Source organism: Carassius gibelio, chromosome A20, assembly GCF_023724105.1.
Source record: "Carassius gibelio isolate Cgi1373 ecotype wild population from Czech Republic chromosome A20, carGib1.2-hapl.c, whole genome shotgun sequence".
Taxonomy (NCBI): Eukaryota; Metazoa; Chordata; class Actinopteri; order Cypriniformes; family Cyprinidae; genus Carassius; species Carassius gibelio.
This window is the reverse complement of record NC_068390.1, coordinates 10356685-10374516: the sequence shown is the minus strand read 5'-3', so window position 1 is coordinate 10374516 and position 17832 is coordinate 10356685. Positions and strand designations below refer to the sequence as shown.

The 17832-nt window shown below is 39.2% G+C and overlaps 1 protein-coding gene across 4 annotated transcripts; it reads left to right on the top strand.

The window, feature by feature from the left end:
• Positions 1-925: 925 nt before the first annotated feature.
• On the top strand, positions 926-5627 carry LOC127938648 (uncharacterized). 4 transcript variants are annotated; one of them, XR_008148764.1, is made up of 5 exons: positions 1405-1954; positions 2298-2527; positions 3956-4075; positions 4491-4605; positions 5000-5627. XR_008148764.1 is itself a non-coding variant. In XM_052535412.1 (4 exons), exons 2-4 carry the CDS (start codon positions 2343-2345, stop codon positions 5261-5263), a joined length of 564 nt encoding a protein of 187 aa, XP_052391372.1. In that variant the 5' UTR covers positions 926-1293; positions 2298-2342; the 3' UTR covers positions 5264-5627. The 4 variants fall into 4 exon arrangements, 2 of the variants coding, with proteins under 2 accessions (XP_052391372.1, XP_052391371.1); XM_052535412.1 differs by lacking the exons at positions 1405-1954; positions 3956-4075 and adding an exon at positions 926-1293; XM_052535411.1 differs by lacking the exon at positions 3956-4075 and having other exon boundaries at positions 1413-1954.
• Positions 5628-17832: the final 12205 nt, after the last annotated feature.

The following is a 17832-nucleotide window of genomic DNA, read 5'->3' as shown; positions in this document are numbered from 1 at the left end:
AAAAGTACAAGTGTCATCTTAATTGTCATCTTGATTATATTTCAGCATCACTTAAACATTGTGACACCCTTTGGATATTAACATCTTGACATCTTTACATCACGACACCCTAAAAAACTGAAAAAAAAAAAACAACCTGTGAGTGTGTTTCTGTTTCCACCGCAGTTTAACCAAGTCTGTTTCTTACTGAACCAATATCAATACACACAATACATTAACCTTGCAAAGTAACAGATGCAATCCAAATTATAAACAACATACCGTGTGCGCCTTCTAATCAAAAATCCAGGAGACATTTATGTAGACATTCTTTCTACCAATCGTACAATTAAACAGCTCTTAGGATGTGCGCATTTCTTTTGTGGATCTGATACTCACATGGCTAACTAGATCATGTGACAAATTCAGTTAATGTTACACATTTCACCAGTAAGTGTCACTATTACCCAGTATTTATAATACTCAAATACAAATTACAAATGAACATTACACACTATTCGTGAGCTAAATACCTTTTCACAAAAATAAATGACGGAAATTCAACCTTTTCAGTGACAGCTACAGGCCTACTAATTTAGTTTTAATCATTTAATCACCACCACATCGTCTTGTCTCCATTGGCAAAATACACGATTTGTGTTGATTGCAAGTGACGTCACAGGTAGCATATTCTACGTCACTTGCAATCAACGTGCAATTGGCGATTGCAAGTTACATTGTAATTTAGATTATTTTTTATTGTCTTCACCACCTGGCTACTGTTGTAAAATGATGAGATATTCAAACAAAAAGTTATTAATAAATAGTACAAAATAAAAAAAATAAAGACTGCAAGTGACGTCGCTAGTGGAAGCACAAGTGTCTGAGAATGCAATGCAAGTCAGACTCTTCTCGGTTTACGTGGGTCGGGCAGTGTTCTAGAGGAAGGGTCCAGGGTCAGAGCCCGGCGGCCGCACAGGCTCCCCTCTTCGGTCCGGGGCACGAGGGGCGCGGGTTCTTCTAGAGGCCGCATCCTTCTCATTGGCCACGGCGCTTGCAGGGGACGGACAGCCCGGCATCCTGCCCCATCGGCCGTGTAAACGGGTGCGGTTCTCGCCCGGATCGTGGGTTCGGCAGCTCACGTCTCTGGTGGCGCAGGAGTCCCTCAACGCACTAGTGATGTCCGATTCACGAAAAAATCGTCAAATTTAACCGGTTCTTCTTAGATAACCAGTTGAACCTGTTGGACTCTATAGCCTCTTTCACACAGCAATACCAGTAAATTTCTGTAAGATTACCGGAACGACTTTACAGGTAAATTCAAAAATGCGTTGTTCACACAGTCAACGACATTCCGTCTTTTTCCGGAAAAGCACCATTCACACCATTCAAAAATACCGGTAAATTATGTGACGTCATTAGTCTCTAAACAGCTGTGCTTGTAAGGTTATTTGTAAACATGGAGGGTAATACGCGGTCAATGTTTCTGTTGTTGGTTTCATTTTTGTTACAAACTTTCGCATTTATGCAGCTGCTTTTGACAGAGAGACAACGTGATAGACGACTACAAACAAAAATACTTAATTATAGGAGAAAAAATTTTGTCGCTTGCATCCGAAGGCAGAGGCGATACCTGCAGCTAAAAAAAAACAGTTATGTTTACTCATATGGCTACACAGAAGTCTGTGCGACGGACATGGGCCATTCCGCGTATACATGGGAAAGTGTTTTGAACAATTTTGATGAATATATGTGGACGGAACACTTTCGCATGTTGAGAGATACGTTTGAGTATGTGCTGCAGCTTGTGAGACCCTCTTATTTGCTACGAAAAACTACCGGCTGGCGAAAACCGCTGGAACCCCGACTGAGACTCGCAGTTGTGTTGTGGTGGTACGCTACCCCAAGTGAATACAGGACCATATCCTGTTTATTTGGCCTTGGAATATCAACAGTCTGCATGCTTGTTCGTCAGGTAACATATAATCAATAATAATAACAACAGAAAAATAGTAATAATAACAACAACAATTATTATTATTATTATTGCTAATAAGATTTAATTACGTTATTTGTTGTTGTTGTTAAACCATGTGACCCCAAAATAAAAGCAAAAAAAGTTAAATTTGTGGTAGAACTATACAAATATAATGAATAACACACACACACACACACACACACACACAAGATAACAAAACCATGGTTAATTTCCGTAAGGGTAGTTGAAAGGAGTTCACCCAAACATAATTTATTTTAATTATAATTTTATTTTATTATGAAACTGAATGACTAAAGTTAAACTAACTTCACCACCGTAGGTAACATATGCTCTGAAGGCGACCCTTTGCAAGCGGTTTATATGCATGCCTCAAGGCCAGCATCTCCAAAAAACCATTGATGGTTTTGTTGCCCGTGGCTACAAGATGTGTGCAGGTGCCATTGATGGATGCCACATACCAATAATAAAACTTCATGAGGACCAGGCTTACTGCAACCGTAAAGGATGGCACTCTATTGTGTTGCAGGCCTTTGTGGATCACAATGTATGGTAAGAGATATAAAAAAAAACCTCAAAGGCTTAAATGCACAGTGCTTAACACATTTATTACCAAAATCATTTTTAAGTTTCTGTAATGGTTAATAATAAAAATACTATACTATAAAACATTATTTAGTTGTTTCAGTTTCTTTTTTTCTTTTTTTTGCCTAATAAATGACTATTTTTTTTTTTTTTAGTTTTAAATAATTTTTTCACAGATTCCTAAAATATTTGCTTTTCTTATGAAGGTGGTCTAATAAATCTAAGTAACTGTAGGTTTTAGTCCAATTCAGCCTTCTACTAGATGAAATGTAGTATGAGATGGGGAGTCATCTCATTTATCATCAGTAAAATATGGAGTGCCACAAGGATCCGTCCTAGGTCCCCTTCTATTTTCAATATACATGTTGCCCCTTGGTAATATTATTAGAAAATACGGAATTAGCTTCCACTGTTATGCTGATGATACTCGGCTATATATCTCAACGAGACCAGATGAAACTTCCCAATTATCTAAGCTAACAGAGTGTGTTAAAAATGGAAAAGATTGGATGACAAATAATTTTCTCCAATTAAATTCGGATAAGACGGAGATACTAATTATTGGACCAAAAAACACTACACAGAATCTTGTAGATTACAATCTGCAACTAGATGGATGTACTGTTACTTCCTCTACAGTCAGAAATCTGGGTGTTATATTAGACAGCAATTTGTCTTTTGAAAATCATATTTCCAATGTTACAAAAACTGCATTCTTCCATCTTAGAAACATTGCCAAGCTACGAAACATGTTATCTGTTTCTGATGCAGAAAAGCTAGTTCATGCATTCATGACCTCTAGACTGGACTATTGTAATGCACTTCTAGGTGGTTGTCCTGCTTCGTCAATAAACAAGCTACAGGTCGTCCAAAATGCAGCAGCTAGAGTCCTTACGAGGTCAAGAAAATATGATCATATTACCCCAATTTTACAGTCTCTGCACTGGCTACCTATTAAGTTCCGTATCAGTTACAAATTATCTTTACTTACCTATAAGGCCCTAAATGGTTTAGCTCCAGCGTACCTAACTAGCCTTCTACCACGTTACAACCCATCACGCTCCTTAAGGTCACAAAACGCTGGACTTTTGGTCGTTCCTAGGATAGCAAAGTCCTCTAAAGGAGGTAGAGCTTTCTCACATTTGGCTCCCAAACTCTGGAATAACCTTCATGATAATGTTCGGGGTTCAGACACACTCTCTCTGTTTAAATCTAGATTAAAAACACATCTCTTTCGCCAAGCATTCGAATAATGTATCTTTTAAATTGTGAGTGTAGTTGCATCTGATCAAAGGTGCTTTTTTATTCATTAGCTTGGGTTAAACTCATTTTACTTTGTTGGATCAGCAGCTATGCTAATGATGTCTGTATTTTGTTTCTATGTTTCGGCACTAGGATTTACACAAGCTCCAGTCTGGATCCAGAACACCTGAGAAGCGATGATGCTGACCCTCAGAGGACCTCAGATGATGCTAACCCTGAATCAACAAACAGAACTAAGAATAATTGCTAAATGTGTGACTGAATCATATAATAACTTAATTAATAATATTGATAGTTCATCGTCTAGCTGACTACGTCTTGTATTATTATTATTTTTATTTTTTTTCTAAAATCCTGTCAAATGTGCACAAACTACTAGCTACTACTAAATATTGTAGAAACATAATTTTCTGTAAAGTTGCTTTGTAACGATTTGTTTTGTAAAAAGCGCTATACAAATAAACTTGAATTGAATTGAAAAATGTTGATATTGTTTGAACTTGTTCTAGTTATGTGCTACAGAAGCTATATTTTTACAGTGTTATATTTATCTAGCTTTTATCATTAAGTGTATGCATATGCATATAAATTTGTGATTTATTTAATGTCTTCATTCTAAAATGTAATTTATATTGAGATAATACAAATTCTTGTTTTGTTTTTTCAGCTTTACGGATGTGTATGTGGGTTGGCCTGGTCGAACTCATGATGCAAGAGTGCTAGCCAACTCTCCCATATACCAAATGGCCAAGGCCCAGGATGGGTATTTGTTTCCTCGTGAGGTACACCTTTTTTAACATTATTAAGAAACTAAGTCACACTTTAGTTTAGGGTCTAATTGTCACTATTAACTTCAAGTTTTGCATCATTAAACTCCTAATTTGCTGCTTATTAATAGTTATTAAAGTAGTTGTTAAGTTTAGGTATTTGGTAGGACTAAGTGAAGCAGAATATGGTCATACAGAATAAGGCATTTATATGTGCTCTAAGCATTAATAAACAGCTAATATACATGTTAATAAGCAAATAGTTAATATTGAGAATTTTAGGATAATAGTAAGAAAAGTTAACAAAAACTATTACCATGCAAAGTATTTTCAAGTTTCCAAAAAGCAGCAAAAGAGTTTTTGAAATGCCACTTATTTTGAAATAATCACACATTCATTTTTTTTACAGAAATCTATGGTGGTGAATGGAGTGGAGGTTCCCATCCATCTTATTGGAGATGCGACATACCCCCTTAAAAAATGGCTAATGAAAGGGTTCCCAAATCACCAAAATCTGACACTCAACCAGTCTCACTACAATTTCTGCTTGAGTTCAGCTCGAATGGTCGTAGAAAATGCCTTCGGTCGCCTCAAAGGTCGCTGGAGATGTTTACTGAAGCGCAATGATGTCGACATAAATATCGTGTCTGATATAGTTGTAGCTTGTTACTGACCGAGAGAACAACAGAGTAACTTATGACGTGCAAGCAGTTCGGAGGGCATTGGCAACATTGATGAGTTAAAGGAATAGTTAACCCAAAAACTATTTACTCAACGTCATGTAATTGTAAACCTGCATGAAGTTCTTCTTTCTACTTCTGTAGCAAGAAAAATATATTATGGAAGTCAAAGGTGCCCAACAGCTGTTTGGTTACCAACATTATTCAAAATAGCTTACTTTGGTTCAGCAGAAGGAAGAACTTCATGCAGGTTTACAATTACATGAGGGTGAGTAAATGATGAATGAAATATAAATATGACTGTACATTTTTCCATTTGATAACAACTTCCTTTTCAGGGGAATTTCTTAAGGGGACAGTTTAGTTTTGCCTTAAAATTGTATTAACTAGGGTCAAGGCATAAAACATAACATTTTATTAATGTATTAATGTACATTTAAATATTATCAAAACAAAATATTAACATGTATACTTATTAATATGAACAAATACTTATCGTAGTGCACAGAATACACTTGGTTTGCAAAAACACCAGGAACACTAACACTTGTAATTCCTAACATGTACAATTAAAGCATATTTTTTCTAAAATTTGAAGTGAACTGTTTTATTTTATTTTAGTCTAGTCTTGCAGATCTTCTAAGAACGAAGACTTGAATTGAGGATGGAGTGAGGCCTCTGCATCTTGATCTGGTGGGTGGTATGGTGCCATGTAGCTAGTGCTAGGGCTTGGAAAAGAGAAGTGTTGGCTGTGATGATTATGTTGTTGGTAATGTGGATTCAGAGGAAGAGACGTTGTTGGGGGTGGGCGCGTCATAATGTCCTTTAAGGGGTTTCCTTGGAACTCCATCATTTCCTTCCACATCGCCATCATGCTTGCCCTTTCCTCCTTCTGCTATTCCTTTGCCTCTTTGTGCAACCTTTCTTCATACTCTCTTTGCTCCTGTATACGGAGTGCTTCTTGCTCTCTGAATGGTGTTTCCATAGTTTGTAGCACTGTAGCTATGGAGTCAATCATGTGATCTTTTTTTTTTTTTTTTTTGACTTCTTCCTTGGTGGCTGAGTGAAACCTAAAAATACATGATCAATAAAAATTGTAAGATCCAGGCACAGTTTCATTATTTTGAATGCCTATTGTTTTTATTTATTTATTATTATTATTATTATTATTATTATTTGCATTAATGGCGGCACATGGCGGAAGTAGAAATATATTATATATCATCTGTTCACCTTTGGATTGATTAGGAAGAGAGGGTGACGGGAAAGTCACTTTTTTTGGCTGACCGTATGCAAAAGGTATGGATGTGAAATAAATATATTAAAAGTATTGTTCATTATTAGTTCCTGTTAACTAGTGCAAACATATAAAAACGTAAATAACCTTTTCATTTACCAAAAAAAAAAAAAAAAACCGAAACGAATATAGGCTATTTGTTATAACACATTTATCATGTAAACAATGAATTAGTTCACCCACCTGTAACCTCATCCGTTAGTTCTGCATTACAAGTTGGTGCCTCTGTGTCAACCGACTGACTTGATGTGCTGCCATCACACGCGTCCTTAGCAACGCCAGATTGGGGTCCCTCAAAATTCAAACTACCAGTCAGAGCAACGGGATTTGCGTTATGACTGGATCCCCAAATGGATTGGCAAAACTCATGATACATCCAAATTATTCTTCCATTGCCACTTTGTTTATGATGATCGTTAATTTTCATATATTTAAGGCGTAATGTTTTCAATTTACTGATGACCTGACTTTTTGTCCTGTGGATGCCTTGCTCTCGGAGACGGTTAGTCATTTTATCATATGTTACTGTATCACTAACAGTTCCTCTAAGATTACGACAAATTTCTTCATCCGCACGGATAAATAGAAGCGCTTTAATTTCACTGTCACTCCAGTTGGATGACATTTCTTTTATTTTGGTAAACAAATGCGGAGTGAATGCGTCACCTCCTGCGTCTGATTGTTATGGTTGGCCCTGAATAGGCGTCATACGTCACCACGTTCTGAACTCGTACGTGCTTATACCGGTAATTTTCCTTCTGCGTTCACACACAGCAGAATTCCGGAAATGTACTGGTAATGTTACAACTTCTCACACCGTTAAATTGCCTTAACGAATTTACCGGTATTTTTGAAAAGATTCTGTTCACACATGATCTCTTTATGACAATTTACCGGTAATTTTCCGGAAATTTCTGTATGTGTGAAAGGGCTATATGTTTAATAGGAATAAGAGATGATTTATGAAATATCTGTACTGTATTTATAGTTAATGATGACACATTCACAAATTGAGTTTGTAGTAAACAGAACATGAACACGAGTAGAGCAGCTGATGATATTGAACTGCAGCACGTGCCGGTTAGAGCGGTTCTCATTCTCGAGTCAAGAACCGGTTGCATCGGCTTTCGGATCATCAGTACACTGAACTGAAAACCGTTTCTTTCGGACACGTCCGATTCGAGAACTGAGGAGCTGATGATACTGCGCATGCGTGATTCAGCGTAAAGCCGATTGACTCACAGAGCATCTGAACCGAACTGGTTCTTTTGATGATTGATTCTGAACTGATTCTGTGTTAATGTTATGAGCGCAGGTAAACCGAAGGCTTGAATGAAGGGCAATCTGGCGAAACGTAAGTTCATTTAATAACAAATACATCGCAATAGATTATGTATATTAAGTGGATCATTGTTTCTGCACTGATGACACCTAATTTATTTACTTTATATCTTGAAGACTTAAATCCTCGTATGCACATTATTGCTGTTACTTTATTTGGGTGCGTTGTTGCAAAATTGTAAACGTTTCATGATTATGAGGTTTTTAGCTGACTATAGTTATGATTTCTGACTTTATGTATTTGAATGTTTGATAGACTTGACGCCATTACATCATCGCCAATGACGTCATTATGTCTAGTGTAAAAGAACCGGTGAACCGTTTTTTTCAACCGGTTTATTGAATCGAACCGTCCGAAAGAACCGGTTCGCGGAAAAGAATCAAACTTCCCATCACCACAACGCACCCTTCCTGGACCCACAAGGACACCAGTGTGCATGCACGGGGAAGAGAAAGGGGGGCAGGGTTTCATATTTTTTTGAAGCACCCCTGGGCGCCACCATTGGCTAGCGGACCCCCAACTGCTGTTATCATTCCATTGACTCCCATTCATTTTGGCGTCACTTTGACAGTGAATAACTTTACATCTGTGGCATTTAAAGACTCCATTTGTCCATTCATTATTTCTAAAGAAGCACAAAAATGTATAAAAGGCCCCATTACCTTGTATCTTACGTTGTGGCCCATTAGAAGCAGTTTTTGTAAAAAATAGGCTAACAATTGTGGCATAACCACAGTAGAGAAATTACCGTATGTACAGGAGGAGAAGCTTGCAGGCAATCTGCAATCGGGGGGACGTGGAGGCATGAAGTCAAGGGAGAAGCCCATAGAGAGTCCATAAAAGCAACGGACATAATTATTCAACAACGTCTGCAAGAATCGGCGTGCGATTCAGATTTCTCTTAGCACAGCAGTTAGAAGACTTACAGGCAGTGGCGGCTCCAGACAATTTTGATTGGGGGGGCAATGGGGGGTCCTGGTCTTTTCAAGGGGGGTCTCATGAAAACCAACAAAAAATACAGTGGACATGGCTAATAACTGCATATTAATGCTACTAAACAACAAAAACACCTTTGCAATGTAAACAAATGACAGGCTACATTTGTTATTCATATCCTTCACACTGCACTTTCATGTCAGGTATATTATGCATTTTTATTGACATTGATATTTTTACATTTATTTCCAGATAGATATTATTGAGTTTACAGGCTAAAGTGGTCTTGCTGTTGTAAACACTGTTGCTATTGTAGAAAAAATATTTGCATCACATTTAAAATATAATTATATTTTAATTCATTTCTAAATTGTTTTTATTTTTAAAATGATAATTCAGAGAATGAGAAAATCTGAATAAGCCTTACCAGTGTTGTGATAATTATTTTTGCGTGTTAAAAATAAATAAGTACTGTAATATAATAAAAGTTTATTCAAATAACATAAAAAAGACCAGACCCCTCGATGGCTGTGAAACTTTTCTCCCTCAAACAGCATGCTAGTGTTACTTCTACACTACAGGCTTCACACAGCAATATAAACAACGTATCTGCATGTTCTCACATCACATCGTTCTTGTAAAATAATAATAAGTAAATAAACATCAAAATCACTTCGCTGAGAATGAAACACCACTTACCAGCTGCCACGATGTTGAAAATATCCTCTAGCAATTAAAAAATGCGCGTGCAGCATGAGGAATCTTCCCAGTTGGATGAGGTCGAAGTCAGGTGAAGGTCATCATGTTGGTCATTTTATTTACGGCTAAATTATTATTAATAAATTGTACTAATATTATGATTGGGCATGGGCAGGCATTCACAAATGTTTATGTTATTACAAAAAAAATTTGAGGAAATTTTGCTTTGACAAAAGGGCACTTAAGGGGCAAAGGAGCAGGTGTTCAAGTGAACCGGTTCTTTCGGACAATTCGATCAAATAAACCAGTTGAAAAAAAAATGGTTCACCGGTTCTTTTGCGCTCGATGTAATGCCGTCATTGGCGATGATTGCACTTCATTTAAGCCTTCAGTTTACCTGTGCTTATAACATTAGCACAGAATCAGTTCAGAATCAATCACCAAAAGAATCAGTTCAGTTCAGACGCTCTGTGTGTCGGTCTGCTTCACACTGAATCACACATGCGCAGTTATCATCAGCTCATCGGTTCTCGAATTGGACGCGTCAGACAGAAACGGTTCTCGGTTCAGTGTATGAATAAATATCGAAATAATTATTTATTATTGTTCTGCGTAGTTTGAAGAGAAACATTTTTGGATCTTTATCCCGAATATATATATTTTTTAATCAGGAAGAGGCTGGGGGGTCAAATGGGGGGTCAAGGCATTTTTTGGCAGGGTCTTGAGACCCCCCAAGACCCCCCCTGGCGCCGCCGGTGCTTACAGGTTGTTCAGGTGACATTTACGTTACAAAGTTCAGTTTGATTCTATGCAGTACGCCCAAACCCCACGAAGTGCGTGCTTCTAATTGACTTCACTTGTTTCCGTTGAATCCAATTAGGTCACTGTATCCATTTCTTTTACTGTCTATGGGAAGAGACCAGTTTCTCGAAGAGAGAGAAATGAAAGCGGAAGCAAAAGTACCGACGAGAGTGGGAGGAATCAAAAAGCATCAGTGGATATGAGTATCAAGCCAATTGTGCAATTTGTTGGCGAGTGTTCTCTGTTGCGCACAGTGGCTTGTCAGATGTGCGACAGCAGGCTTCCGGAGAATAACATTCATACACTTTATAATAAGGTTCATTTACTAAACATTAGTATATTAACTAACATGAACTAACAATGATTAAGAAATACATTTGTTACAGTATTTATTCATCTTTGTTAATGTTAGTTAATAGAAATAAATCTTTTCATTGTTTGTTCATGTTATTTCAGTGCATTAACTAATATTAAAAAGATTTTAATAAAGTATTATTACATGTAATACAGTAATTGCAGTTCATTATTAGTTAATGTTAATGTAGTTAACTGTTAACTAATGAACCTTATTTTAAAGTGTTAGCGATTTGTTTATTACGGTTAAGGTACAGTCAGACATATTAGCATTATTTTAATACAAGATAAGAGAGATATTGTTACAGATCACTCGGAGACAGAGGAGTAACAGATGAGTAAGATGTTTATTTAAAGACACAAGCAGAGGAGCAGGTAGTGAGGAGTGGATGAGGGATTGGGATCCGTGCCGGGATGGAGGTGAACGCACACACACACGCACCGTGAGGTCTTGGAGGAGTCTTCGGGAGCAGTCCTTAGAGAGAAGAAGAAGGAGAAGTAGACTTCGGAGAATATCCTTGGAGAGAAGGTAAAGAGGAGTTAGGCATTATAGTTAGCGCAGATGAGTGATCTTGTCGCGAACGTGACCAGACAATGACTGTGTGCGTGTGTGTGGCTTTTATGGTGCTGTGGTGGATGACTGGTGATGAGGATCAGGTGGTGATGATTCAGTACTCAGGTGAGGGTGTGCGCTGTGATTGTGTGGAGGTGGAACCTAGCGTGTTTGTAACAGATATATTTAATAATAAAAATATAGTGCCTATGTGAAGCAAATAAACAACTTAACTAATTTAAATTATTGCACTATTCAATAGGCTACTGTAGAATTAACAATAGACTACATAAAATAGATTAAATTACCAATAATAATAATAAAAAAAATTGTGTTTTACATGAATTTAGAAATGTTTGTAGATCGGTTATTTATTATGTGGTTTCACTGTTTGGATGGTGTTACTGTCTGCAAACAATGAATTTTATCCAAAATCTGCATTCACTCCACCTTATACAATTACTAAAGTTCATTACCAATTAATATTTTTATGAAAACATGTTTTAAGTTGTGATTTCCCACCACTGGCACGTCATGGGACCTGTGGTCATCGTGGCCCCAAGGGGTGTTCCCCCCAGACGTCCCTTATGTTTCTGTACCATCACATTTTGCCAGCCCTGACTCGTCCAGCGCCCCTCCTGTCTCACACACCCACTCCTGTCGGGAGCCTGGTGAAGGGCGGCGATTTAGGACGGGGTGCCGATGATAATCAGGGAGGAGGCAGCTGACTCGTCACACCTGACATACTGTATTTAAATAACTGATTCACAAGTTTATTTATGCAATCACATAGTGACATCATGTCAGACAAGTCCGTACTAATGAAGTAACAGGAATGCTATATGAGCTGGTAAAAACTGGCATATTACTCGATATTGACTCATTTAGGAGTGACTGCCACATCCGAAAGAGTTTTGATTGAAATACCTGTAGTCTGCAAAAGGTATCAGCTCAAGCTTCAGGTGAAACTATATAAACATCTGTGGCCAAGGCCTAGATAGGAAGTTACAGGCAGGTCACAGGATGTCAGCTGACCCTTGTGGTAGGGCTGCTCAAACATGACAGTGTTATTTATTTTTTATTTTTTTACTGAAGTGAGATATAAGAAACTATACTTTCAATATATATATAGTCGCTCTATCACACTGCACAGCAATCATCTAGTGCCAGTCAATATGCTTAAAATGAACACTCGCATTTCCCTGCTTTCTGAAGTTGTACACTATGTGCATGTTTATATAGCTTATATTTCATAACATTTTAGCAAACCACTTATTAAAATAAATACCTTATAGAAAAACTACAGCCACTTTCATTGTGGAGACACTGTGTGTTTCATTTTGAAATTGAAACTACTTTGTTTGGTCTTCCAAAAGATGACACACCTAGAAATCAGTGGTTAAGTTGTATCTACAACACTGTTCCAGAACAGTTCAACCCAAATATTCAGATGTGTGCAGCGTATTTTACGGAGGACAAAGACTGTTTCCTGTGAGAGTAGCCTACAATGCTATTGTCGTTTTCTATAAGGTGGGGCAATTCCAACATTGCAAGGACAGTCTGGCGCTTCTGACTTTTATTGGTTTTGTCTCATCGCGCCGGGACACATATTATCACCGTATGTTAAGGCCCATAACATTTACGTCACATTCTTGAGGAATTTGGCCAATCACAATGCACTGGATAGCTGGCCAATCAGTTTACACCTTCCTTTTCAGAATGATTAGCTTTCTAAAAAATCGATGCGTTTCAGAAAGGCGGAGCATAGAGGAGCAACAATAATGTACAGTATGTGTGTACACCGCATAAACACATTGCATTACACCAAATACACACACAAAAAAAAAGTTCTTTTTAGCAACGCCATATGACCCCTATAAAATTCAACTGGTCAGAGTGAACTCTTACTTTTGAGAGACAATAACTTTATTATGATGCACTTTCAGCTTTACAGCCCTGCACACTGTTTAAGGCCTGGATATACTACACTTTTCGCATTTCCGTTCCACCCCTTGCACAGCTGCATCTGCACAGCTTTCAAAGTATACTCAACCACGAATGAGTATGGACGGACGAGCTCGACACATGCACAATTCCACCTGCGCTTGCGCTTAACATTCACTTTGTGCATGCGTTGTTGTACGTGGAAGGTCGAAGTATACTTTGGCCTTTACAATCACATACAGCTACGCTACATTTAAATTGAAATAACATTTCAAAATATTACTGGATTTACAATCAAATAAAAGCAAATATGGTGAACATATAAGAGACTTCTTTCAAAGACATTAAGAAATCGTACATGCTCCAAACTACTGAATGGTAGTGTAGGGTGAATACAGGTAAAAAGGCCAATTTTGGGGCTAAATGTGTAAATCTAATACCCAGATGAAAATGTTCCCCCTTTCTTCTTCCTGCCTAATAATCATGTTTTCATTTACATTTTGTTCATGTGTTATTTGTCCATTATTATACATGACATTTATAATATGTGTGGAAGATTTTTATTAATAAGATTTTAATTAATCAAGTATAATCAATGTGAATCTAGCCATTTTTGTTGCTAGTTATTATTCCCTTATAATCCCATAGGTAAAGTATAGACAGGAATATACCTACGTTGCCAGATTGTACAGACTAGATGAGAAACATCTGGTCAGACATACAGAAAGGGCCTTTCTCTATTCCAAAACAAGTAGGGGCCCCTTCTCTCTAGGGGGGTATCAAAATTGTAAGCATAAGGAAAAGTCTGACTATTTAGAATGCCCTGTATATGGTATATAAAGAGATGCCACCTAGCATTCGGAAGATCTTCTCGCAGAGAACATCTCGGCTTCGTTTCTCTCTGAAATAAAGTCTATCTTCTGGCAACAAAACCCAGAGACTGTTTGATTCCTCAGAATCATGGCAGATGAAAATACACTACGTATGTCAGTTTATTTAATCAATAAATGTAAAAGAAGGTTTTTGCCACTTTATCTTGTGCATTCAGCCAAAGTTGGCCAGCAATGTTTCATATATTTGTTTTCATTTAGTGAGCAACCTTAAAAGTTAGAAATGAAAATAATTAGAAGTCCTGCTGTGAGGTGTAACCAATCACCAGGGTCATACTGCATCAGCCAAAACCATTTTATCATTAAATCAATATTGTCCCTAATATTTAAATATAGACCATTGTTATGATCTTTAAAGACCATTGTTATAAAGTGTAAAACCCATTATGTACAGTACAATCAAGCTTAAGAGGCTCAGTGAATTCACTCCTACATGATAAATAATGGCAATTTTTAATTCATGCCAAATACACATTTCAAAAAGGATGATTCTGTACACATTTGTACAACATCATAAAACTGACATAATTTTGGCCTCAGAATATGGTACTCTGTAAGATAAATCATGATGTAGCAAGGGGGGCGTGGTTTAGCAAAGTCTGCAGCGGGAGAGAGAGGCAGGAGAAGAATGGTGAGTGAGTGGGTTAAACGCAAATAACCCACACCTGTGTCTTGTTTCAGTTATTGGTGTGGAGAGAGTATTTAACACCAGGAATATAAGATAGAGAAAAAGGACTGCTGAAAGATAACACATTCCAGAAAGAGAAACCTCAAGAAAGTGAAAGTTATTGAGATAGTTGTGTTTATATTGGTGTTGTTGACACTGTGAGCAGTTGAAGAGTGAACTGTGCAAATAAAAGTACCGTCAGCAATCAAGTCGACCCCGTCCCCTTCCTTTCCACTCATGAATGCATTACACTGGTGTTGAAACCCGGGAAAGGAAGAAGGAGAGCCGCCGCCATGCAAACCCCGTCCTCCACGCCATTTGTGGAAGTCATCTTATCCCTAGCGGTCTTGTATCAGGAGAAACATCAGGCCCTGCTGTACTCGAGAAATGACCCGGAGGGGTATGGGTATTCCATGCCATTCTTCAAGCCCAACAGGAGGACCGCGAGAAGATCCAGAGCTGGATTGACCCGGAGGTTCGTACCAAAGCTAACAGACAGCTTGTGGTGCCCTTGAATAAGATGGGACCACAGGATGACCCTGAAGCTTTTCTCGAACTATTTGAAAAAAATCAGCGGAAGCATGCGGATGGCCCTGTGATCAATGGCTGGTGCGTCTAATCCTGTTGCTCTCGGGCGAGTCTCAGGTGGCCGCACAGCAGCTTCCAGTACAGAACCTACTGGTCTTCGACGACCTCAAGAGGGCCATCATCCAGCGGGTCGGCCGGAGCCCCAAACAGCATTTCCAGTGCTTCCATTCCCTGGACTTGGGTTAATCTGGTCAGCCCTTCACGATGGCCCAACAGCTCCGGGACTCCTACCGCAATTGGCTATTGGCTGAGGGAAGTGACGTGGAACAGAAGGGGGCATGCAAGTGCAGTTGGGAGAAACTGAACGGGGACCACTGAGTTCTGGTTCAGTGGAACAGAGCGAAATCAAGAGACTCATTCACTCGGAGCACAAAGACTTTCCCCAGGAGCAGATAGTTAAAACACGCTTCCGAACAGGTCCGTACCATCGACGATCAGCCTCTCCATCCTGCCCACATGCTTGCCTATCTGTGTTTTGCTATTTTAAAAAGATTGGTTATATCGATATCGAAGATACAACCCAGTTGTTAGTTCCAAGGAGCCGCAGGGAAATACTTTGCCAAACGTCTCATTCTAATCCAATGGCAGAGTACATAGGACAGGCAACGATAATAAATCGTCTCATGACCCATTTATTTGGACGGGCATTCAGGAGAATGTGCACAGGTGGTGCGCGTCTTGTCCTGAATGTCCCACTGGCCGCACCAAAAGCGCCTTTGAACCCAATCCCATTAATGCAGGTCCCCTTCGAGAAAATTGGTATTGTCCTCATTGAGCCATTAGAGAGATCAGCAAGGAGACATCATTTTGCATTAGTCATAGTGGATTATGCAACATGATATCCTGAAGCAGTGGCTCTCCACAACATCTCTGCTAAGAGATATTTTTATGTCATGTAATTTACGTGAACTTTATGAATTATTGGGCATTAAATCGGTTCGGACCAGCGTCTATCACCCACAGACCAATGGCCTGGTTGAGCGTTTTAATTGCATCCTTAAATCCATGATTTGTAAATTTGTCCAAGAAGACACCAATAATTGGGATAAATGGTTAGAGCCCCTGTTGTTCGCTGTGTGAGAGGTCCTGCAAGCCTCCACAGGGTTTTCTCACTTTGAGCTTCTCTATTCCGCGTGGACATCCTAAGAGAAACTTGGGAGGATGGACCATCTCAAAGTAAAAACAAAATTCAGTATGTACTGGACTTGAGAACAAAACTCCACACTTTGGGGCGGCTATCAATGGAGAATTTGTTACAAGCCCAGGACAGACAGAGCTGGCTGTATAACGGGAACTAAGTAACACAAATTTGCATCGGGAGACAAAGTTCTTTTATTACTCCCAATGTCAAGTTCTACATTTCTTGCAAAGTGGCAGGGGCCGTTTGAGGTGAATGTCAAAACGCAATCCCTCGCACTTGCCCCAGGTGGAGATCACCACTCGCCGTCCCAGCTCACTGATTTAGCTAAATTACAAGCAGAGTTTGCCGATGTGTTTTTGCCCCTACCTGGCCGTATTAACTTTATTCAGCACCATATCGAGATGGAGCCAGGCGTGCTAGTTCGCAGCTGGCCGCATCGCTTGCCTGAACACAAACAAAAAGTAGTTCAGGCTAAATTAAGTGCGATGCTTGAAATGGGAGTAATAGAAGAATCCAACAGTAACTGAACGAGCCCCATAGTTTTAGTTCTGAAAACGGATAGCTCAGTCCGTTTCTGTGTGGATTATCGCAAGGTGAATGCTGTGTCGAAGTTCGACCAATGCCATGGGTTGACGAATTGCTTGATCGGCTCGGTACGGCTCGTTTTTTTTTTCAAAACTGGTCTTAACAAAGGGATATTGGTAGATCCCCTTGTCTCCATTGTCCAGAGAAAAGACAGCTTTCACCATGCCGTTTGGATTACACCAATTTTTTACCCTTCCGTTCGGGCTTTTCGGAGCACCGGCCACCTTTCAGTATCTTATGGATAAGATTCTGTGGCCCCATGCTGCATATGCGGCTGCATATTTAAATGATATCATTATATTTAGTAATGATTGGCAGCAGCATATGCAGCATCTGAGGGCTGTCCTGAGATCGCTGAGGGGGGCCGGACTCACGGCCAACCCGAAGAAGTGTGCGAAGGGTGTGTGGAAGTGAGATATCTGGGCTTCCACTTGGGGCATGGACAGGTGTGTCCCCAAATTGATAAGACAGCAGCCGTTGCGGCCGCTTCACGCCCCAAGACCAAAAAGGAAGTAAGGCAGTTCCTGGGGCTGGTGGGATATTACAGAAGGTTTGTACCTAATTATTCGGACCTCACCAGCCCCTTGACAGATCTTACTAAAAAGGAGGTGCCAGATACGGTCCAGTGGACGGAGCTGTGTGTGTGGTGGGCCGTTGTTACACTCTCCTGATTTTTCTCTCCCTTTTGTGTTGCAGACAGATGCATCGGACATCTTTATCCTCTGAAGAAGTGCAGAGTGTATTTTTCAGAATATTGATGAAGGG